This window comes from Mesoplodon bidens (genome assembly GCF_964165515.1).
Source record: "Mesoplodon bidens genome assembly, chromosome: X".
Taxonomy (NCBI): domain Eukaryota; kingdom Metazoa; phylum Chordata; class Mammalia; order Artiodactyla; family Ziphiidae; genus Mesoplodon; species Mesoplodon bidens.
The window spans coordinates 120,235,923-120,259,915 of NC_138163.1; the positions used below are offsets into that span (position 1 = coordinate 120,235,923).

Consider the following 23,993-nt stretch of genomic DNA (forward strand, 5'->3'; position numbering starts at 1 on the left):
TATCCCAAGAACATAAAACAATCTGTACATACATATTTTTTGTAAATCTTAAATGTAAGAAAATATAGTTAAAAATCACCTGCCCTGAAATCAAATGTAAAATTATTCTTTGGGGATTTGTTTTTTAAAACAGTGAAAAAAGCGAAGAGTAGTGAATATACTAAAGATATTTATAATCTCTGACTTATTTTAATATACTTGGAATTTTGTTTCTGGTAAGAGCTATTGCTTTCCTGTTTGACTTCCTGATTTTCAGTAAAATGTGCATATAATAACAACAAACTGTATATTCTGTATGAAAAAAATCCGAGAAAACCCACTTCTTCACTGGAACGATTACCAATAAATCGGTATTTTAAAATTTAAAGATTTTTGAGACTTTATTAACCCATTTTTCGTCGTGTTAAAAAGCATTACAGTAAGTTTCATTTCTCTGCATGCATTTCTACACTTTACAAATTTTCTATCATGTACAGGTCTTCATTTCTAGCCAGAAAAAATGTAAGGAGAAATGAGTATTTCAGTTACCTGTGGTCATTGAATACTTAAGCAAGATTAAAATTAATGTATGTTTTCTATCTGAGAAAAATACCATATGATACCACATATGCGGAATCTAAAATATGACAAATGAACTTATCTACGAAACAGAATCACAGACAGAACAGACTTCTGGTTGCCAAGGGGGAGGGGGGTTCAGGGAGGGATGGATTGGGAGTTTGGGATTAGCAGATGCAAACAATTACATATAGGATGGATAAACAACAAGGTCCTACTGTATAGCACAGGGAACTATATTCAACATCCTGTGGTAAACCATATTGGAAAGGAATATGAAAAAGAATGTATATATATGTATAACTGAATCACTTTGCTGTACAGCAGAAATTAACACATTGTAAATCAACTATACTTCAATAAAATAAACATTTTGTAAACATATATATATGTTTACATATATAAAACATATATATATTTATATATATATATGTTTTCTATCACACAAGTTTTGGGTACAACAGTTAACCTAAAATAGGAAGTTACATTTCAATAAATGCATTCATTGGTTAAGTGATGGTAAAAACTGTACAATATATTGTATTTGGGTGGAGGCATTTAATTCCTAAACTTGAACAAATTAACTTCTAAATTTATAAGTTCCTAAATTTCAAATTTATCTTACATTCTAAATAGTTATACTGTACCAGCCAATTCAGAAAACCCATTGAGGTAATAAAGATGTGGAATTAGTGGTGATGGTTACACAACTGCAAATATACTAAAAAACAGTGAATTGTACTGTTTAAAAGGGAGAATCTTATGGTATGTGAATTATATCTCAATAAAAAACATAAAATTTGTTGGTAATAGTATATAATATGCTTCACTGTCAGAAACTTTTATTGGAAGTAGAAATGTCACTGAAAATAATGCTATTAATAATAGTATTAACATTGGCTCCAACTTGGGGAATTCCCTGGCGGTCCAGTGGTTAGGATTCATTGCTTTCACGGCCGGGGCCTGGGTTCAATCCCTGGTCGGGGAATTAAGATCCCACAAGCTGCAAGGCACGAGAAGAAAAAAAAAAGTATACAATTCAATGCTTTTAAGTAAATTTACAGAGTTGTGAAACCATCACCACAATCCAGATTTTGAACATTTCCATCACCCCAAAGAGATCCCTCATGTCAATCCCATTTTCAGTCAATCCCTGGATCCATCTCTGGCCCCAGGCAACCACTAGTGGTCTTTCTCTATATATAGATTCGCCTTTTCCGGACATTTTATATAAATGGAATTATACAATATGTGGTCTTTTGCTTCTGGCTTCTCTCACTTAGCATAATGATTTTGAGGTTCATCCATGTTGTAGCATCTATCAGTAGTAGTTCATGCCTTTCTATTGCTGAATATAATTCCATTTTATGGACATACCGCTTTTGTTGATCCATTCACCAGTTGATGGATATTGGGATTGTTCCCACTTTTTGGGTGTTGTGAATAATATTGCTATGAACATTTGTGTACAAGTTTTTATGAGAACATATTTTCCTTTATGTTGGTAAATATGTACTTGTGCATTTGCTGAGTCCTATGGTAAATCTATGTTTAACATCTTGAGGAACAGCCAAATTTTTCCAAAGTGGCTGCACCATTTTACATTCCCAGCAGCAACATATGAGAGCTCCAGTTTCTCCACACCCTTACCAATGCTTGATAATGTCTCTTCTTTTTATTGTAGACATTCTAGTAGATGTGGTTTTAATTTGCATTTCTCTAATGACTATGTTGAACATCTTTTCATGTACTTAATAGCCATTCATATCTCTTCTTTGGTAAAATATCTATTTAAACCCATTTTAAAATTAGGTTGTTTATCTTATTATTGAGTTGCAAGAGTTCTTTATATATTCTGGATACAAGTCTTCATCAGATGCATGATTTGCAAATGTTTTCTCCCAGTCTGTAGCTTGTCTTTTCATTTTCTTAATGGTATCTGTGAAGAACAAAAGTTTCTACCTTTGATGAAGTCCAATTTATTTCTTCTTTTATGAATCTTGCTTTCGGTGTCAAATTTAAGAACACTTTGCCTAACCCAAGGACACAAAGATTTACTCTTATGTTTTCTTTTGTTTTAATTAATTAATTAATTTATTTTTATTTGTGGCTGCATTGGGTCTTCGTTGCTGTGCGCGCGCTTTCTCTAGCTGTGGCGAGCAGGGGCTACTCTTCTGTGCGGTGCGTGGCTTCTCACTGCGGTGGCTTGTCTTGTTGCAGAGCACGTGCTCTAGGCGCGCAGGCTTCAGTAGTTGTGGCTCATGGGCTCTAGAAAGCAGGCTCAGTAGTTGTGGCACACACAGTCTTAGTTGCTCCACAGCATATGTGATCTTCCTGGACCAGGGCTCGAACCTGTGTCCCCTGCATTGGCAGGTGGATCCTTAACCATTGTGCCACCAGGGAAGTCACCTACTCCTATGTTTTCTTCTTAAAGGTTTATGGTTTCAGCTCTTACCTTTTGGGTCTGTGATCTATTTTGTGTATAGTGTGAGCTAAGGGTTTAACTCCATATTTTTGCATGTACTTATCCAATTGTACCAGCACTATATATTGAAAAGACAATCCTTTTCCTATGGAATTGCCTTGGCACCTTTGTCAAAAATAAATTGACCAAGGACTTCCCGGGTGGTCCAGTGGCTAAGCCTCTGTGCTCCCAATGCAGGGGGCCCGGGTTTGATCCCTGGTTGGGGAACTAGATCCCACACGCCGCAACTAAGAATTCGCACACCGCAACTAAAAAAAAAAAAAAAAAAAAAAAGATCCCGCATGCCATAACGAAGATCCTGCATGCTGCAACTAAGACCCAGCACAGCCAAATAAATATTTTTGAAAAGAAATTGACCATATAAATGTTTATTTCTGGACTCTCTATTCTGTTCCATTGATCTACATGTCTATCCTTATGCCAGTACCACAATGTCTTGATTTCTATAGTTTTATAGTACATTTTGAATTTGGAATGTGTAAGTCCTTTAACTATGTTCTTTTTCAAAACTGGTTTGGCTCTTCTAGAGCCTTTGTATTTCCATATAAATTTCAGGATCAGCTTGTCAATTTCTGCAATTAAGCCTGCTGGGTTTTTGATAGGGATTTTATTTTGGGGGGGATATCTTTTTATTCCTTTGGATGCTCTCCTCTTCCTAAATAGCCCCAAATTCTTAGCATATATTTCTTAGGAATAACAATATAAATAAATATTTGCTGTTTACCAGGCATGGTGCTGAGTGGTTTACAGTCCTTATTGCATTTGTTCCTTACAATTACCCTTGGAGGACCCACCACCGATCCACCGACGGATTGCCGATCTGCCCAGCTCTCACGTGCGCCATGTCTGGTTCCTCCAGCGTCGCCGCTATGAAGAAAGTGGTTCAACAGCTCCGGCTGGAGGCCAGGCTCAACCGCGTGAAGGGTTCCCAGGCAGCTGCAGATTTGAAACAATTCTGTCTGCAGAATGCTCAACATGACCCCCTGCTGACTAGAGTATCTTCAAGTACAAATCCCTTCAGACCTCAGAAAGTCTGTTCCTTTTTGTAGTAAAATGAATCTTTGCAAGGTTTTTAAACCACTTTTCACAAACCGGTGAATATTCAAAGGAAAGCTAAATTTGAAGGCTGTACAAAAGCCTGTCTCTATAACACGTGCCATACTATACAAACTTCTACTTCTGTCAGTCTACCTCTCTGACTATTCATGAATTTCTGTTTCACAAGGGTAATTATTTTATATACACTGGTGGCAGCATACAATAAAATACTTAGTATATAAAAAAAAAAAAGAAGGGGCTTCCCTGGTGGCGCAGTGGTTGAGAGTCCGCCTGCCGATGCAGGGGACACGGGTTCGTGTCCCGGTCTGGGAAGATCCCACATGCTGCGGAGCGGCTGGGCCCGTGAGCCATGGCCGCTGAGCCTGCGCGTCCGGAGCCTGTGCTCCACAACGGGAGAGGCCACAACAGTGAGAGGCCCGCGTACCACAACAATGAGAGGCCCGCGTACCGCAAAAAAAAAAAAAAAAAAAAAAAGAAAAGCAATTACCCTTGGAGATTGTCCATATCCTTGGAAAGGTGAAATTAATTGACATGTACACACTGCTATATTTAAAATAGATAACCAACAAGGACCTACTATATAGCACAGGGAACTCTGCTCAATATTCTGTAATAACTTAAATGGGGAAAGAATTTGAAATAGATACACGTCTATGTATAACTGAATCACTTTACTGTACACCTGAAACTAACACAACATTGTTTATCAACTATACTCCAACATAAAATAAAAAAATTTTTTAAATAAATTGCCCCAAGGCATAAAGCAAAAAAATGGAGGATCTAGGATTTGAACCCACGCAGTCAGACCCAGAACCCACATGTTGAAGCACTGTGCTGCACAGTCTCCTGCACTGCTCTCTGGTGAAGCTGACCAAAGTGCTACAGGCACATGGTGTTTGCTTGTATAAGGAGAACACTTCTGATAGGGATTGTTTTAAAGCTGTAGATAAATTTGAGGAAAATCACCATCTTCACAACCTTGAAACTTCCATTCCCAGAGGGCCATCCTGCCCCACTTATGTTTAGCATTCCAGTGTCCCTCCCAAGTCATGCTCCCAGGACAGCGGAAAGTTCAGCCGTCCTTTCAGCCAGGCCTGGGCCCGGTTGTTCACATGTACCTCCCCTGCTTCCACTTCAGCTACCCCCGCCCCAAGCTGAAGAGGCCAGAACTGACTTACCTGAAGTCCCTCCGTGCCCTGTACTGACAAAGACATTTTGTCCCAAGACAGCTATGCATAGCTGTTTTTTTGAAGAACTTAGTTTTAGAACCAATAAATAACCTCAGAGCCTAGATTCAATCCCGTCTCTATCCTTAACCACAGTCCCCAAACCCTAAAGCTGTGCTCTGGCAACAGCAGTTACTGGAGGCTTTTCTTCACTTCTTTCATCAAGCAAACACCATATAGCAGCTCTTCATTGCTCCCACTCACTTCAACTCTGGCGTTCACACTTAGGATGTGTGTGTGTTTGCATGCAGATCTACTGAAGTGCAGTATTGATGAATATGCGGCTTGTGTCTTGAGGCTTCTAAAGTATAGTATTGCTTTTCATTGGTTCTTAAAGAACATAAAAATGATTAACTTTAGGGGAGGATTTGTTCTTCTTAACATTTTCATTTACAAGGGGGTATTGTCTACATTGTGTTTCAAAGTAAATACACTTCATTAAAATGATGGCATTAATTTCATCTTTGATTGATAGTGGGTGTTTAACAACTTACAGTACTTTTCTAGTGAGCTTAGCATACCACACTGTTTTACTCTTATGTCACTGGCTACTCCTTCTCTGTCTCCTTGACAGCTCTCTATCTTCTCCCAGATGACTCCCTAACGTTGGAGTGCCCCAGAGCCCAGCCCTTGCTCTACTTACCCTCAGCCCCTTGGTAATCTCCCAAACACCTCATGAATATGTGGCTTGCATGTTGAGGCTTCTGAAACACAGTGTTATTTTTCATTAGCTTGTAAGGAGCACAAAAGTGGTGAATTTCTTTAAAAATTTTATTTTTTAATGTTTTCATTTTCAAGGGGGCATTGTCTAGACTGCATTTCGAGGTAAATATTTTCAGTTAAAATGGACCCAGAGACTGTCATATGGAGTGAAGTAAGTCAGACAGAGAAAGACAAATATCACATGATATCGCTTATATTGTGGAATCTAAAAAAATGGTACAAATGAACTTATTTACAAAACAGAAATGGAGTTACAGATGTAGAAAACAAACTTATGGTTACCAAGGAGAAAGGGGGGGAGGGATAAATTGGGAGACTGGGATTGACACATACACACTGCTATATATAAAATAGATAACCAACAAAAACCTACTGTATAGCACAGGGAATTCTACTCAATACTCTGTAATGACCTATATGGGAAAAGAATCTAAAAAAGAGTGGATATATGTATAATTGATTCAATTTACTGTACAGCAGAAACTAACACAACATTGTATTTTTTGTTTGTTTTTTGGCCGTGCCTCGTGGCTTGCGGGGTCTTAGTTCCCCAACCAGGGATCAAACCCCGGCCCTTGGCAGTGAAAGCACAGAGTGCTAACCACCGGACTGCCAGGGCATTCCCTAACACAACACTGTAAATCGACTACACTCCAATAAAAATTAATTTTAAAAAATGGCGACATTCACTGTATCTTTTATTGACGGTGGATGTTCAGCAACTTACAGCACGTGTCTCCCCAGCTTGTAGCGTACCACACTCTAGTCTCCTAGACCAGTTCCTGATGTTCTCTGGGATGGCTCCCTACCCTTGGCACGCCCCAGGTTCTACTCCTTGCACCTTCTCCTTTTTCCCCCATTCCCTTCGAACCTGCTCCTTCTTGAAGTCTTCCAGATCTCAGGAAATGAAAACTCCATCCTTCTTTGCTACCTTTCTTTCCTTTATCCCTACATCCAGGAAATTCTGTTGGTTCTACCTTCAACAATATTTACAGACTCTGGCCAGTTCTCACCGTCTCCACTGTGGCCCCCATTCCACTACATCGTTGGAAAAGTCCATCTCCTTACCCATCTCCCTGCTTCCACACCTGTCTGCCTAATTCTTTTTTTAAACTGCTCATTTTATTTTTTTGTGTGTATTATCTTCCAGTGTTTTTTCCCCTTTCAGTTCTATTGAGATGTAACTGACATACAGCACTGTATAAGTTTAAGGTGTACAGCATAATGACCTGACTTACATATATGGTGAAACAATCACCACAATAAGTCTAGTTAACATCCATCATCTCATACAGATACAAAGGGAAAAAAAAGAAAGAAAAAATGCTTTTTTCCTTGTGGTGAGAACTCTTAGGATCCACTCTTTAAGTAACTTTCAAATATACCATACACCAGTGTTAACTATACTCATCATGTTGTATATTACATTACGCCTAAATTCTGTTCTACACAACAGCCTGAGTGTTAATCATATTACTCCTCTCCTCAAAACCTTCCAAAGGTTCCTAATTTCTCAAAGGCCAAAGACCTTATAATGGCCAATAAGGCTTTACACAGTCTGGTCCCTCATCTCCTTCAAGTCAAGGCTAAAATAATAGAAGAAAAAAAAAAAGGGACTTCCCTGGTGGTCCAGTGGTTAAGACTCCGCCCTTCCACTGCAGGGGCGTGGATTCAATCCCTGGTAAGGGAACTAAGATCCTGCATGCTGCGCAGTGTGGCCAAAAAAAGAAAAAGAAAAAAAAGGCTAAAATGACTACCCTATCATCCCAGTTAAAATTGAAACACCTCTCCTCCTTGACACTCGTAATCTCTTTATCCTGCTCTATTATTTCCCCTATGGTCACATTCTAAGAGAGACCATATAATTTGCTTATTTATTTTGTTTATTGCCTGACTTACACAGTCTATATGAAGGCAAGGATTTTTATATATTTTGGTCACTGATAGATCCGCAGTGCTTAGAACAGGACTTGGCACATAGTAGGTACTCATAAATATTTATGGCATAAATAAATAAATTAGTATAGTAGATTATAAGTGAACAATTTATTGAATTAAGTAGGAGTAAAAAAAATGCAAGTGTGAAGATCACTGAATATGTTAATCTGTATAATAACATAATACAGTGGAAAGAGCACGGGGTGAGAGGCAACACAGGAGGGGAGAAGCCCTGTCTGCCAAGGTCTGTACATGCCAGCCTTCCTGATTTTTGCTTCTTTTCCCTCTGCCCTTCGGGTCCTACTGTAACCCTATCTAAATTTTCAGCGGTTCTCTAAATAAAGGTGCCTCACTGCCTCTTCCAGGATTGGAAGGCACTGCCCTGTGAGTATCCTTTACTCCTTTTCCCTTTCCTCCTTCCCTTTGGACTGAACTTAGCAATCACTGCCTCCAAGTAACCTTGCTTGACACGCCGAAGCCCAGATTACATCCCCCCGTTTGTGCTAGCTCACACAGCACCCCATGTTGTCTAAATCTGTCACAATGTGTGAGGGACTCTGAAACCAAAGCTGAGTGTTTTTGAATCCTTGTTGGCTGGCCACAGGTGCAAAGCAGTTACCCTAACAACTGCAGGCAGAGAATTGTTTGCTAGGGCTTTAAGGATGGAAGTGAAATATGAAGAAGCATTTGGTTCCTGGAAGAATTAGTGTTGAGTCCCCTTGACCATAAAGATATGTTATCACTTCATTTTCCTTGAGGTAGCTCCCCACATTGGTGAAATAACACAAATGAAAATATTTCAGACACACCTGTTTCATGGGGGGAGTGCCCTGTGAAGGGCCTTTGCTTGTTTGTTTTTGTGTCCACATCGCTTTTGGATGTTTAGGAATTTCGTATTCTCCTAGCTGGGCCCAGGGGATGGGTCTGGGGGCTCATGAGACTGGGGAAGAGAGAAGATGGGAGAAACAACTGATATTTTTAAGAATGGGTTCCCACCAAATAGTACAGATCTGACTTAGAGATGACCAGAAAGAACATCCCTGTGTAAGGATCTCTAGAAGCCATGACCTGTTTAAAGAGATTGCAGTTTCCTTGTGATGGCTTTAGGTTTTTGCTTTGCTAGGGAAGTGGAGGGAGAATTAAGTTTGAGTCACGAAGTGCAAAGAGAGAGTTGGAGAAATATGGAGAGGTGGTGAAAGACCAGAAGGCCAGAGGTAATAACAGGAGAGAAGCTAAGAAGAGTCATTCCAAGTGACAGGTGAGCAACGATGCCCAAGATGTGTAAACGTTAACCAGGATTCCTCCAACATTCATGAAGACACCGATTTCCTATTAGTCATGCAACATAATATTCTGTTTGGCTGTTAAAACAACAAGCTTTCAAGGCTGGAAAAGTTTGGGATCAAACAGGGGATCCTGATTGCATTTTGAAGGTTCCACCCGGGATAGGGACCCGGAAATAAGGCCTAGGACAACAGCCACCATCCTGTTGGAATGTGTCAGTGTACAAGTCTTGGTGTGGACCCGCAGAAGTTTGTACTGATTTGGGGGATACCGGTGTACCCTGAGGGGCTTAAAAAAAACGCTGAAGAGCTACAGAATGCTTGGCAAAAGTTTTCGAGGAAAGAAAATGCATATGCAGCTTTATTAGAGTTTGCTGAGGGTGTAACTCTTTGATTCCCTAAGACTGGGGTGGAGGCTAGTTACCTGAAAAGTGATTACCAAGATAATTACCATAGACTCTGGATTTCTGAAGAGCCTCAACTTCTTTTTTAAAAAAAGAGGGAGGGGAGAGGGTATACAGTATCCTAAATCCTCAGAACCCCTGGCTATGAACTTCCTTCTAACTCCACTACCACTCCCAGCCCCAAGCCTCTAGCACGCATCCGGACATTTCTGGACTGCTAGATATCGGGTTTGAGGACTGTACTCTCAAATACTTAAGCTAGATGGCTAGGAAAAGACAGCTTCCAGTTGCCCCATGGGGTTTTTCAGTGTGAAAGGATGCCCTCAAGGCATTTAGGAACTCCCATTACTTTCCAGTAATTGGTGGGAAAAGTAATTGAAGACAGGAATTACCTGGAGGAGTTAGTTTATTTAAATGATGTGGTTTTATTTTGCTTGGTCTTGGAGAAGCAGAATGCTTCTTATTATACTAGACCCTTCTATAAAACACTCATTTTTTTAAATTTATTTTTTATGTTCTTTTTAAAAAAATTTTGTTTAAAACGCTCATAAAAAAAAGATAGTAAAGGAGGCATCAGTGATTAAAGATAACTTTTTTTCGGGGGGGGGCTCTACATAGTAAATATATAGATTGGTGGAAAGACACAGCCCAGTTTCAGAAACTGTATATATATACACACACACATAAGCTGGACTTAATGGAATGTCACCAGACCGTGTCATGTCATAATAAGGAGCATTGTGATGACAATAGCTCATGACATCACAGTAACTATATATACACGTGCTACTTAGAACACAGACACAGACACATTTCAGTCTCTGCTTGAACAAGTCTCTCTCCGGACAGTGCCACACTATGTAATACATAGTTCAAAATGTATGTCTAGGGCTTCCCTGGTGGCGCAGTGGTTGAGAGTCCGCCTTCCGATGCAGCGGATGCGGATTCGTGCCCCGGTCTGGGAAGATCCCACATGCCGCGGAGCGGCTGGGCCCGTGAGCCATGGCCGCTGAGCCTGCACGTCCGGAGCCTGTGCTCCGCAGCGGGAGAGGCCACAACAGTGAGAGGCCCGCGTACCACAAAAAAAAAAAAAAAAAAAAAAAAAAAAGTATGTCTATTAGCTAATGTACAAAAATCAAAATCCAGCGCTTTTAGATGTTCAAGAATAACGCATGGGGCTTCCCTGGTGGCGCAGTGGTTAAGAATCCGCCTGCCAATGCAGGGGACACGGGTTCGAGCCCTGGTCCAGGAAGATCCCACATGCCGCGGAGCAACTAAGCCCGTACGCCACTACTGAGCCTGCGCTCTAGAGCCCGCGAGCCACAACTACTGAGCCCACGTGCCACAACTACTGAAGCCCGTGTGCCTAGAGCCCGTGCTTCACAACAAGAGAAGCCACCGCAATGAGAAGCCCGCGCACCGCAACGAAGAGTAGCCCCTGCTTGCCACAACTAGAGAAAGCCCACGCACAGCAACGAAGACCCAACACAGCCAAAAAATAAATTAATTAAAAAAAAAGAATAACGCATGAAAACTCAGATGTTCAAAGTTGAATCTATAACTTTTTAAAATTTTATTTATCTATTTATTTATTTATTTTTGGCTGAGTTGGGTCTTTTGTTGCTGCACGCGGGCTTCTCATTGTGGTGGCTTCTCTTGTTGAGGAGCTTGGGCTCTAGGCGCGCGGGCTTCAGTAGTTGTGGCTAGCGGGTTCTAGAGCGCAGGCTCAGTAGTTGTGGCGCATGGGCTTAGTTGCCCCGCGGCATGTGGGATCTTCCTGGACCAGGGCTCGAACCCGTGTCCCCTGCATTGGCAGGTGGATTCTTAACCACTGCGCCACCAGGGAAGCCCCATAAAATAACTTTAAAACGTTATAGAGGACTTCCCTGGTGGCGCAATGGTTAAGAATCAGCCTGCCTAAGCAGGGGACACGGGTTCGAGCCCTGGTCCAGGAAGATCCCACATGCCGCGGGGCAACTAAGCCCATGCGCCACAACTACTGAGCCTGCGCTCTAGAGCCCGCGAGCCACAACTACTGGAGCCTGTGCTCCGCAACAAGAGAAGCCACGGCAATGAGAAGCCCGCACACTGCAACAAAGAGTAGCCCCCACTCGCCGCAACTAGAGAAAGCCTGCGCACAGCAATGAAGACCCAACGCAGCCAAAAATAAATTTATTTTTTAAAAAGTTATTTATGGCTTACAGTTTTTTAAAGCTTGTTTTATGGTTTAAATCAGAAAAGGGACACGTATTTCCCTATTTTCAAAAGATTAAAGTGATTCACTATTTTTTCACGGAGTAGTCTACTTCAGCAAAACGGTACACAGTGTGCTTTTTTGGCCTCTTGGGAAACATGACATATTCAAGTTTGCTAGAAAGAGATTAATGATCGTTTTTAGCCATACATCTCCCAATATCTTCGGGATATTGGTGTAGAGAGAAAATGGTGGCAGGGGGTGGGGGTAGGAGAAATCTCTCAGTTTAGGATCAGAAATGGGCAATGGATGACTTAATTTAAGGTTAGTTGTAGAACCAGTGGCCTCCAACTGTGTTTTTCTGTCATCTACACTTTTCCCACAAAGAGATTTCACAACAATAAATTTACAAAACAGTCCTGTAATGTAGTTTTAAATTCTTAAATCAAGAAAAGGCGGTATGTGAATAGCTACAACTCTAGAACCGATTTGTCAAAAGCGAACAACAACCCCCAAAATCACTGCCCTCTGAATGTTCGTTCTTGCCATCTTATTTTGACGCAAATAGAAACAGAACAGCGTTTTTAGATCCGGCATTTCTGTGCGGTGCAGACATGCCGTTTTCTATGAATTTTCTCACCTCTGGGAAATGTATTTCTGAAACGTGTAACTGTTGTGCAACTAGCCAAGTGGAACTATGATGCAACCATCCCCTGCAAGTTGCCTTTAAAACAACGATATCATTTGGCGCAGATGTAGTCACGTTTACAACACAGGTACGTACCGCAAAGCTCCCTCCACGTCATCCCTGATTCCCCCACCCCCACCGTGTACAAGATGTAAAAAGACATTTCCCGGGTTTCCTAACCCTCAACTTGTCGAGGGTGGGCGCACCCCACCGGCTCGAGCCCACCGCTCGAGTGGGACCGCGGCGAGGGGACCAGCATTGCCGAGAGTTCCCAGCCCCGACGGCGAAGCCGCGGGGGAAGCCGCGTCGGGCCGGGCCCGCGGCGGCAGCGTCGGGCCGCCTTCTTCCCTCGGTGAGGCCCGCTGGCGTGGCCTGTAGAACGTGGGGCCCCGCGGGCGTGGGACAGCCCTGCCCCCACCCCGCTCCCACACGCGCTCCCGCTCCCGCGGCGCCGGAAGTGACGCGCGCTGGCTGAAAGATGGCGGCATTGGCGCTCGACCAGGGGGGAGGTAAACACCCTCCGGGCCGCTCCCCGCGCGCGGGCCCCCTCGAGGCGCCGGTGGGGGCCGAGGGTGCCTCCCAGGCCTACGTTCCAACTCTCGGCTTCCCACCCCACGACCTCCCTACCCGCGTGGCAGGCTTCCGCTTTGCGACGACGGCGGACGGAGCCCCATACCGGCGGGCCCCGCCTCCCTGGGCGGGCCCCGGGCGGCTCCCGTGGCCCTCAGGGGACGCGCGGCCCGGAGCGGCCCGTGGCTCGTGGCCCCGCACGCTCCGCCCCTTGCCCGCCCCTTTCCCGCCTTCCTCCACCCCCGGCGTGGGTGATCCTGAGGCTCGGCGCGCTTCGGGGTAGGAGCCCGGAGACGCCGTCGTCGACGTCGCCGGTGCTTGCGCCTCTGCTGCTGCCCGCGACCCCCCAGCCCCTCTCTCCGCCCGAGGCACCGAGTCGGCCCTACCGCCGACCCCCGCCGGGCGCTGCGAGGCCCCTGGCGTTGGCAAGGCCGGGCCCGGCCCCGACGCCGCTCCGCCTCGCGCAGATCCCGACTGTCTCGAATCGCGTCTCAGCGCTGTCTTCTTTCCCAGGACTGGTTTCGTAGGGGCCGCAAGCGCGCAGCCTCGCCCCCCGCCGGAGCGCCCCGGCCCGGCGCCGGAGCGGCCCCTTGTAGACGTTCGAGGAGCCTGCTGAGTGCCGTCCCGGCGCCCGACCGCCCACCGTCCGGCCCGCTGGCCCGCTTCTTCCTGATGCAGACTGCCGTCCACTAGAGGCTGGACGGACCCCCGAGGTGCGTAGCCGCCCCTGGCCCTCCGGCCTGCGGGAGCCCGGGCTTCGTCCGCGGCCCCGCGCTAGGCACGAATTCGGTAGCCCTTTCCGTACCGACCGGAGTCACACATTTGGTTGACGCCGGGATCTAATTTGTCTTTGAGTTTACTTAAATTGTTTGAAATTTAATTTTTTTCAAGGAGAAAAAAAAAAAGAAGCATAATTCAGCCATTTTTTGCAGCACACAGCTGCAGGTACCATGATTATCTTCTCCCTAACCCGTTTCTTCCCTTTAAAAATTCTGTGTGTGCCTGAAATAGAACTGTGCGAAATGCGAGGCATAAAACGCGGAATCAGAAGGTCTGGGTTCGACTGGGTGACTCCGAGAAAATCGCTTACCGAACCTCGGTTTCTTATCTATGAAATCTAGTCAGTTATAGCCACATCACAGGGTAGTGAGGACTGTATGAGGCCATATATGTGAAAATAATCTGTAGCTGTAAAGTGTTGTAAAAATGCAAGGCAATTTTTAAAGTAACCTTTGCCAGAGTGGTGAATGTTGTAGTGGCTAACTGTTGCTGCCTCTTTATTTCTATATTATAAGTATAAGGAATAAGTGCGGGATAGCGAAGCAGTGCTATGAAATCGACTAGATATATAATAGTCACGTTGCTTGGCCTTCTTCCTACGAAATGCTAACTGCTTATTTAAATAACGGTATTCTTTAATTCAAATTTAACGTTACTGTAGTGCTTTGCTTTTCATTTTTCTAGGCCGCTTATGCCCTTTTTCTTACTCGGAATATTAAGCACCTTGCATTTGTTTAGTCTTTTCTATATTTTGAATTTACATTTTCTTCTGGTAATCTGATTAAATTGTAATTTAGAAAATGCTTTTAAGATATATACCCTAATTTTAATGCCTGATTTTCATATCTAGGAAACAAGATGCCTGAATATCTCTAGTAATTTGAAAATTGTTTTTGGAGAGCTTGTAAATGCATTCAGATTTCTGTACTTAATAGATCTAGAAATGTATAGAAAATTTCAATTTTGGGACACTTAATTTCATATTTATGTAACTTAATTCTCTTTTTTAATCATCACAACACTTAGTAGGTGCTTAGAACCAGTTTTTCAGTGGTAAAGGATGTTAATTTGCACTTTTTATTGCCGATTAACTTGGGGGGGATACTAGGATATATAAGCCATAAATATTTGTGGTTTGAAAATCGGACTTATTTGTCAGAATTTATGATACATATGTGTAACAGATCAGTATGAAATCATTTTTATTTGGCACATCAAAAATGTATGGCTTCTTAAAATGGTCCACAAAAAGTGAAAGAGAAGCTTTTTTTTTTTTAGTATATTGTTATTTTTAGCTAACAAATGGTTTTCTGAGTTTTTTTCTGAAATGTTTTATTAAATTTATAATCCAATACCAGTTGTCTTTCCGAATATGCTTTTTTTTTTAAAGCAGAATAATATAAGGCGGGCAGGATTAAATTAGCAAAAGGAAGAGCCTATTTTAATGTGCTAGCTTTTATACATTGGACTTATCGCTTGTCCTGAAGATAAAATTTTGGCAAATCGGTGCTTCATTGGGAATTTCAAGGTTTGGCCTTCTCTCTGCCTTGATTTGGGTTACCTGGGGCTAAAACCTTGGAACCAGGGCTGGCGTGGCTTCATGGGTGTCCAGAAGGACCCCAAACTTGGTTTAATAATCTGCGCGTAAAACTGGCATTGTACAATATAAAGGTGAATGGTGAAATTCGTGGTAATAATGTAAATTTTTATTTTTCTTTACTTAGAATGCATTAAACAGCAAATAAAAAAACACCATGACATGTCGAGAGAGACCTCAGAAGAAAGGAGAAAGCTTTGTACTTTACTACCTTTAACAACACTTTTTTCCTGCTTTTGAGCGAGGGGCCCCACATTTTCATTTTGCCCTGTGCCCCAAAAATGATGTAGCTGGCCTGTTCTGAAACTTGCCCTTTCCTATTTTAGACGTTTTCAGAGTGAATAAGATTAACTGTGAAGAGAATGAATCTATAGCTTATGAAGGGTCGGATTAGTTTATTAGCATATATTTCCTCTGAATTGGAATGCTGTAGCTGTTTTGGGCCTTTTTATTAAAGAGAAATGAAAGGCAGTTATTGGTGAAGCATTGCAGGATAGTGGTTAAACTCGAAGGCTCTGAAGTCAGACTGACCCCAGCTTATGAAGAATCATAGCCCTGGGCAAGTTACTTAACGTCTGTGAGCTTTGATTTTTTTTCATCTCTAAATCAGGGATGGTAACAGAACATGGAGGGTTGCGAGGGTTAAATTTGTTTATTCATCCCACAAATATTTATTAAGCACTTATTATGTGCCAAGCACCGTTCCTAGAAAGGTTTTGAGGATACAACAGTCAACGAAACAAAACAAAACAAAAAAAAAGAAAACAGAAAAGTAAACTAAATAAGGAAAATAGCCTGTATCTCCATTTAATATACTATGGAGAAAAATAAAGCAGGAGAAGAACAGGAGGACTTTCTGTTGGGTGGGGCGGGTGGGTGGTTTTCGATTTTAAAGAGGGGGTTTGGGGAAGGCCTCACTGAGATAAGACACGGGAGTAAAGACCTGAAGGGAGCCATGTATATTGGGATTAGTGATCCAGGCAGAGGGAATGGCAAGTTCAGAGGTCTTAAGGCGGGTGTATGGCTGTTTTTCAAGAAACAGCAAGGAGGCAAGTGGCAAGATATTTCCTCAGACTTTTTGTTTTTAATAGAAGACCTTTAAAACTCATTTGGCTGAATCATTGAAGCAGATAAAAACAGAAGATGTGTTCTTTGTCTCTGATAAGATCATTGAATTTAGTTAATGATTCTGCATCATTTTAAGATTTGCAGGAAATCTGTATCATAACATCAGGACCTTCCGAAAGATTCAGTTTAGTTGTTTATTTCTTATGTAAAACTAAGGTGTTAACATTATAGTATTGATGATTTCATGTTAGGAAGTAACTCAGTAGAAGATTTGGGGTTTTATTCCCCAATAGAGGCTTTTCCTAGAATTCTCACTGGATCCAATCTCTAAAGGCTAGGGAAGCTGTTTTCCATGACATCACTCTTGGACTACTTTTACTTGTAGTGAGGAATAAGCAGAGGGGCATTAAATTAAAATCTTCTGATGAAAAAGTAGCATTGAAACAGGAGTGGCTTTTTCTTATAAGGTTTCTTTTATTATAGGATGACTAAATACTAAACATACCTGAAAAGTGAAGTAATTTAGATATTAGGTGCCAACCAGGAGGCTGGAGGACCCAGAGCCTTTCTAAAAGCTTAGTTAATGGTCATTTGCAGTTTGGTACTGAGTTATAAAAACATTTTGATGGACAAGAAAGAATTTCCAGTACTAAACAAATTAGTTAACTTATGCAGCCTTTCCTCTAGTATTATTAGCCTTAGTTGTTTCTCAATTTGAGTAGCATATCTCAGGGTAAAATGACTGCTAATAGAGCTAATAAAGTTAGTCTGTTTTTGGAATTTCTTTCCTTTTAGATTGAGAAGTTGGTTGCTTTGAGATTGTTGAATAAAAATTTTACAGGTTACAGAAATTGTGAGAAATTTTACGATTCAGGCATTAATTCTATTTTTATCCGTAGTAAGCTTTGCATTTTCTTTTTAGTATGCAAGTATGGCATTTTCTGCATAGGCATCAACATTGGTAGGCTAACAGTTTGAGGATGAAGGTAGTCTGAAATATTTCAAAGTTTTCATTGGGGATACGTGTATCAACCTCTGAGAATCTAGCTTTGTACTGAATAAATTAGGGTTTAGTATGAATTTTCAAGCAGCTGTAGGAGGAATGTGAAAGCATTAAATTATTGCTTATGGCATAAACATGGAGGTTAGTTAATTTTGAAATATCTTCTACTTAATTGCCCAGAATTTTGCCTTCCAATCAGAATGACAGCCTTCTAACTGAAAAGGAAGCATTTAATTTCTTTGCCTTTAATTTCCTGTCCAATTTTACTCCCACCAGACTTCTTTCTTTACTGGTCACTAGAGAGTTTGAACTGTTGGAAATTTCTGTGATACAAATAGCAGTAATGGTCTTCCAGGGCAGAGGTAGGAAGAGGTTGCTTTGTGTGTGTGTGTGTGTGTGTTGTTATTTATCTCTTGTACAGTCAGTGGTACTTAAACTTTTTGGTCTCAGAACATCATTATACTCTTAAAAATTATGGGGATCTCAAAGAGCTTTTGTTTATGTGGGTTGTGTCTATTTATATTGACCATATTAGAAATTAAAATTGGGAAGTTTAAAAAAATACTTGTAATTCATTCTAAAAACCCATTACATGTTAATAATTAAAATTGGGAAGTTTAAAAAAATACTTACTTGTTATTCATTCTCAAAAAAAACCATTACCTGTTAATCTAAATAACATTTTTTAATGGAAAATAAATATTTTCCAAAACAACGAAAAACTTGGTGAGAAGAACGGCATCGTTTTACATTTTTGCAAATCTCTTTAAGGTCTGGCTTAATAAAAGACAATAGGCTTCTTATTGGCTTCTGCATTCATATCACATGTAGTATCTGGAAAACACAGAGAATGAAAGTAAAAAAGAAAAATCGCTTTTAAAATCATTATTATGGGCTTCCCTGGTGGCGCAGTGGTTGAGAGTCCGCCTGCCGATGCAGGGGACATGGGTTCGTGCCCTGGTCCGGGAAGATCCCACATGCCGCGGAGCGGCTGGGCCCGTGAGCCATGGCCGCTGAGCCTGTGTGTCCGGAGCCTGTGCGCCGCAATGGGAGAGGCCACAACAGTGAGAGGCCCGCGTACCGCAAAAAAATAAATAAATAAAATAAAATAAAATAAAATAATTATTATGAAAATTGTTTTGATCTCACTAAGTTCTCTTAGGGGACTAAGGTCCCAGTTATACCTGGACCACACTTTGAGAAATGCTATACCAGTCATTCTCATGCATAGAAAATGTGAGGCTTTCTTTTTTCTTTAGTCAGTGCCAAGTTTATGGAACAGGACAAACTCCAGTATTTTCTTTCCTCGTAGTATCAGTATGCCTTATCATTTAGTTTAAGTTGGTTCCTCTTTTGAAAAACCCTACCGTTTGAAATTCTGAAGGCCAGGTGTAGAATACAGAAGTGTAGAAAGCCAAGGGTATACAGGTTTATAAACCATGATTTCTCTTAACTTGATGATGTGTTTTGAAAAGTTAGGATACATAATTTTTGACATTGAGCATTTTGTATGTCAGTAAATATCTTTTCTCAAAGCCCCTTAGCAGATTATTTTTCTCTAGCCCTCACTGATTTATCGTTATTTTTGTTTACTTTTACAGTGATTAGTTCTTATAATTATTAATTTATTCCTTAAATTCCTATAATTATCTTACACTTAAGATTTTGTATATTTTTCTTTTTGTATTCTTCTTACACTTACCTTTTTCTTGTTATTTATTTTATTTGCTTACATGTGTGTTTTTGTGTTATTTTTGTTTTATTTTAATCTAAGCCTCACTTTTTTTTTCTTTTCTTTATAGCTTCCAGGGTATGGATTGTGGACAAGTTGGTTTTGTTTCACATGTTCATTTGTAAGTTTGGTTGTTTGACACCTTAAACATTTATGTTATAGATCTGTGCTGTCTGACAGAATATAATGCAAGCCACAATATGTAATTTAAATTTTTCTCATAGCAGCAGCTTTAAAAAGTAAAAAAAGGTGAGATTAATTTTAATGTTTTATTTAACTCAGTATATCCAGAATATTACTTCAACATGTAATCAGTATTAAAAATTTGTATAATGAGATATTTTACTTTTTTTTTTCTAAGTCTTCAAAATCTGGTGTTCATTTTACACTTAAAGCACATCATCTCAGTTTGGTCTTACCATATTTCAAGTGTTCAAAAGCCCTATGGGTAGTGGCTTTCATATTGAACAGCACAGATACAAAGAGTAATTACTCTTGTTAGGGCAGAAAAGCCTAAGGAGCCCAGAAAAGCTAGAAAGTTATACTTGTGTGAAGAGAAAAAAATGGAAAACAATGCCATTGCAAATGAGGTCCAGTGTTTTGACTACCAGTACATCTCCTGATCTCTTATAAACTTGCATTGTGATAAACCTTAGGGAGGTATGGCGTCTGTAGAGGGAAGTTTGAAGGGTGTTAAGTTCCTGTGGTTCTGTGGGTGATAAGGAGCATTAGGTAAGAGCTGGACAGGGAAGGCAGCATTGATTGACCTCTGGTGGGGTGCCTCCCTCTGGGCTAGACATTTAACTTACGTCAGTTTATTTGATCATCACCCCAACTCAGTAATAATAGATGATGATTATTCCTAATATATGGATGGAAACTGAGGTCAGGAAGTTAAATTTCTCCAGGTCACACCGATGGTAAGTACTAAAAGCGCTCTGATTTCAAAGATTTTGCTCTTCCTAACCATACTATTTTGTACTTCTTGCAAATCTAGTCTTAACTCTATTTCTAACTAGTTGTATGACTTTGAAGAAAAATTTCACCTGTGGACATTAGTATCTTCATCTCTCAAGTTAGAGTTGGCCTGCGTCCTAAGAGACCTTACTGAGAAAATGAGCTGGGGTTTGAAGTGCTGTTGCTAAGGAGAAGGGTTTCTCCAGAATTAAGAGACTCCAGGTCTGGAGTCCTGTACTCGTAACTCACTACCATTTACAGACTATATCATGTTGGTCAGTTAATCACTGAGTATCATTTTCTACTTACATACATGCTTCCTATAAAAGTGTAAGATACTGCTGCTTCTCTAAAGCTGTCTTATTGATAGATGCACCAAGCTTTTTTTTTTTTTTTTTTTTTTTTTTTTTTTTTTTTTCTGTACGCGGGCCTCTCACTGCTGTGGCCTCTCCCGTTGCGGAGCACAGGCTCCGGACACACAGGCTCCGCGGCCATGGCTCGCGGGCCCAGCCGCTCCGCGGCATGTGGGATCCTCCGGGATAGGGGCACGAACCCGTGTCCCCTGCATCGGCAGGTGGACTCCCAACCACTGCGCCACCAGGGAAGCCCCTGCACCAAGCTTTTTCATGTAGAAAAAAATTACTGCAAATTTCCCAGCTATTACAAATTAGTTTTAGAAGAACTTTAGATCAGATAAACTTCAGAAATGCATTGCTAAGACTTAAAAAATAGCTATAGTTTATTTACTTTGCATGTCTTTATACGTGCTTTACACATCTGTAAAATCATATAAAAAGTAGAATAAATAAGAGTTTTATGACTAAAAATTTTCAGAGATCATCGTGTTGAATGCTTTTATTTTATAGGTGCAGAGATAAGGCCAAGGAAGTTTGAGTAACTTACTCAAAGTATAGCTATTTCTGCTCTAAAACTGTATTAGTTAGGGACCTTGGTTATATGTAGGAAAAACCCACCTGAGGTAGTAAGGGGGAAGATCTATTCTGAGCATGTAAGGATTTCTCTCAGCACCCATGGGTAGGAATAGAGCTGGGCCTACAAAGTGGAAAAATGAAGGAGTTAGGGAGAACTCCCTGTCCTCTCGTCTTGGCTCTCCTCTTCTTTCTCAGTTGACTGGCTTTCTCTGATACTCAGCCCACATGGCAGGCAGAAGTTGGTGCCCACAGCTGCTCTTTGACATGTTCTAGTTCCAGTCATACATAGTCAGTGCACGTCTCTTTTTCTTTTATCTCTCCTCTTCTTTCTAAATTCTTGACACAAGAGCGTTCATCTTGATTCATATTTCCCACCCCAATCTGACCATATGTAACAGGACAAGATCACAGGGTGGATGCCTGTCTGCTAGGAATCCCACTTGGTGGGCTGGGTGCCCAGAGGAGAGTGGGTGCTCTCCTTACATCTTTAGGGTCTTTTGCCTCACAGCTTATCAGTCCTCCTCATTCCCGCCCCCCCACCCCAGCTTCTTTGCCCTATGATGTTACCACCATATTAAGTATCTGGAACCTAGGTTACTTTTTTTGAGAAAGCATGGTATCTCCTTTAAAATCTTTCCTTTAGATGGAATCTTTGTCCAAAAGGTGAATATTAGCTGTTTGAGACCATATCACATAGTGATAACTGTTAAATAGAGAGGGTTACTTTGACAAGAAGTGAAATGTATGGTATTTTAGGCACTGTCAAAATAACAGATTAATGAAACAAAGCAGTTTCCTCTCAAGTATATAAATGCTCATGTCCAACCTTCTACTATTAAATCTACATTAACTGTGACCAATAAATCTTGATGAGTCAGAGTGATAGTTGGTGTCCTTAATGATCCTGAGAAAGATAATGAAATATCAAAATTTCATCCAGTTTAATTTGTTTTTTATTCTAATTATTTTGAAAATTGAGAATTAGTGTGATGTTGATAGCCTTCTACTACCCAGAATATTTGATTATTCCGATATGTTCCTTTTGTTCGCAGTATGCATTTTTGTACATGTGCTTCATATCACTTGGAAAATTCTAAGTTCATTCATTTTACCTTTAAAAATAATTCAGGAAATAAAATCTGATAGCTTACTTTAGTCTTGAATGTGTTAGTAAAGTAGTTCTGCCAAGCATTGATTACAGTGTCTAAAATATATCTATTTTCCAAATTATAGACAGCCCTCTTGTGTTCTGTCTTTGCAAAGTGAAAGTATATAGCTTTTGGATTAATGGAGTGCTGATAAAAATTTTGATATTAATTTCATCTTGTGCATACTTTGCTGTGTTAGGTAAGTGAACATATTATGTTGGGTAATCAGTAAGACTTACAGGTAAGTTAAGGACAAAGGGGAAGAAAGAGGCACCTAGAATGCCTCTTGATAAGACGGGGAATACAAAAGAAAGAACTGATTGGGGAGAGAGTAGAGTTATAATTCTGTTTAGACACAATTTTGAAATCCCTGTGGGGCACCCAGAGGTATCTAACAGGAGATTTGCTATGTACAGTACTAGTGTAAGGATAGAGATTGGGACAGTGATGGTGAAGGCACTGATAAAGGTAGGTATTAGTAGAAACCATGGGTTTAGATGAGATCGTTGAGGGAAATACAGTGTTTAGATGAGAGGAGGAAAGGTGCAACAATAGAATCCTAGGGAACACCAGTGTTTAAGGGATAGCTCTCTTAGATAAAAATCCACCTTCTATTGCTCCTTGTTACTTACCATATACACATATCCTGATCTCTCTCTCTCCCCTCCATATTCACTGATGACTGTGGTACCTGGCTAGGACTCATTTTCTCCACCTCTTCAATGTTCACATAAGACCACTCATCCAAAAACTGAGAGGCAAAGTTCCCTGACCACCTAAACTCTTATAACCTCCCCCCCCGCCTTGCTCCATTTTAAAACCTTATTCTCAAACCTGCTGGGCCTTGCCACAATCAGGAACTGATCCACACCTGAAATCTTTAACTGTTGGCTTCCCAGTCTCTGGCTTAATCTCCTCTCTTTTCATTTGGTCTGTCATCTCCAAACTTTACCTCTGTCCTTCTCCAGCTTAGACCTTCTTTCCTTTCCCTGGTTGAGTGTTTGGGTGGACCACGAGCCCTACAGCGAAGCAGCTGGCACCGCAGTCACTGCTGGCACCTGCTCTACCTCCTTCAGGGAGGCCATCCTGGCAGCCTCACCGCTCTATTACCAGTGCCTTCCCCTTTGTTAACCAAAAGAAGAGCACCTCTGTGTGCCAGGCGTTACGTTAGATATAGTGGTATATGCCTCCCAGGAATCCCCTCTGCCATGTTTTAGAAAAAGGACAGTAGAAAGCTAAAAGAAGGCTTATTAGAAGGTAGGTCGTAAGCTATAGAAGAGCATTTTGTTCTAAGAAGAACGTAGAAGAGGGTTGTTCTGTTTTTTGTTTTTAAATCAGAAAGCAGAGAAAACTTTCTGTGACCCGCATGAGCCTGTAGGGGAGTTTGTTTACACTGAAGCAAGGTTCCACAGGGCACAGTGGAAAGGGTTGGGAGGGAATTCGTGGATGGGATGATGTGTCATCGTGGAGGAAGCTTGGAGCTGTGTGAGGATGAGAGTTGAGGAGAGGATAGATAGTTGGCCTGGGGGGGTTGTGTGGAAAGAAAATTACTTTACTTCATAAACAGTCTAGTAGACTGAATTAGTTTATTCTGCTTAAGAGATCTAATTATAATCCCACTATTTGGCTTCATTTCTCTGATATG

General features: G+C 41.2%; 3 protein-coding genes across 4 annotated transcripts in view; 2 read left to right on the forward strand and 1 right to left on the reverse strand.

Annotated features, from left to right (window-relative positions):
• Nucleotides 1-3,737: 3,737 nt before the first annotated feature.
• On the reverse strand, nucleotides 3,738-23,433 carry LOC308609487 (uncharacterized protein; the record flags this gene model as incomplete). Its single annotated transcript, XM_081223134.1, has 6 exons — nucleotides 3,738-3,979; nucleotides 5,536-5,661; nucleotides 5,974-6,035; nucleotides 13,189-13,905; nucleotides 15,720-15,825; nucleotides 23,372-23,433. 5 exons carry the CDS (start codon nucleotides 23,431-23,433, stop codon nucleotides 5,556-5,558), a joined length of 1,053 nt encoding a protein of 350 aa, XP_081079260.1. The 3' UTR covers nucleotides 3,738-3,979; nucleotides 5,536-5,555.
• Nucleotides 3,886-4,293, forward strand: LOC308608975 (guanine nucleotide-binding protein G(I)/G(S)/G(O) subunit gamma-5-like; the record flags this gene model as incomplete). The annotated part of the gene is made up of 1 exon (XM_081222379.1): nucleotides 3,886-4,293. One exon carries the CDS (start codon nucleotides 3,886-3,888, stop codon nucleotides 4,090-4,092), a length of 207 nt encoding a protein of 68 aa, XP_081078505.1. The 3' UTR covers nucleotides 4,093-4,293.
• KLHL15 (kelch like family member 15) overlaps nucleotides 13,756-23,993 on the forward strand; it is a 30,206-nt gene continuing 19,968 nt past the window's right edge. Inside the window, exons 1-2 of one of the 2 annotated variants that reach the window (XM_081222369.1) lie at nucleotides 13,756-13,844; nucleotides 19,382-19,432. The gene's annotated coding sequence lies outside the window, so the exon portion shown is untranslated. The remainder of the gene's footprint in view (nucleotides 13,845-19,381; nucleotides 19,433-23,993) is intronic. The other variant, XM_081222370.1, reaches the window with a different exon arrangement.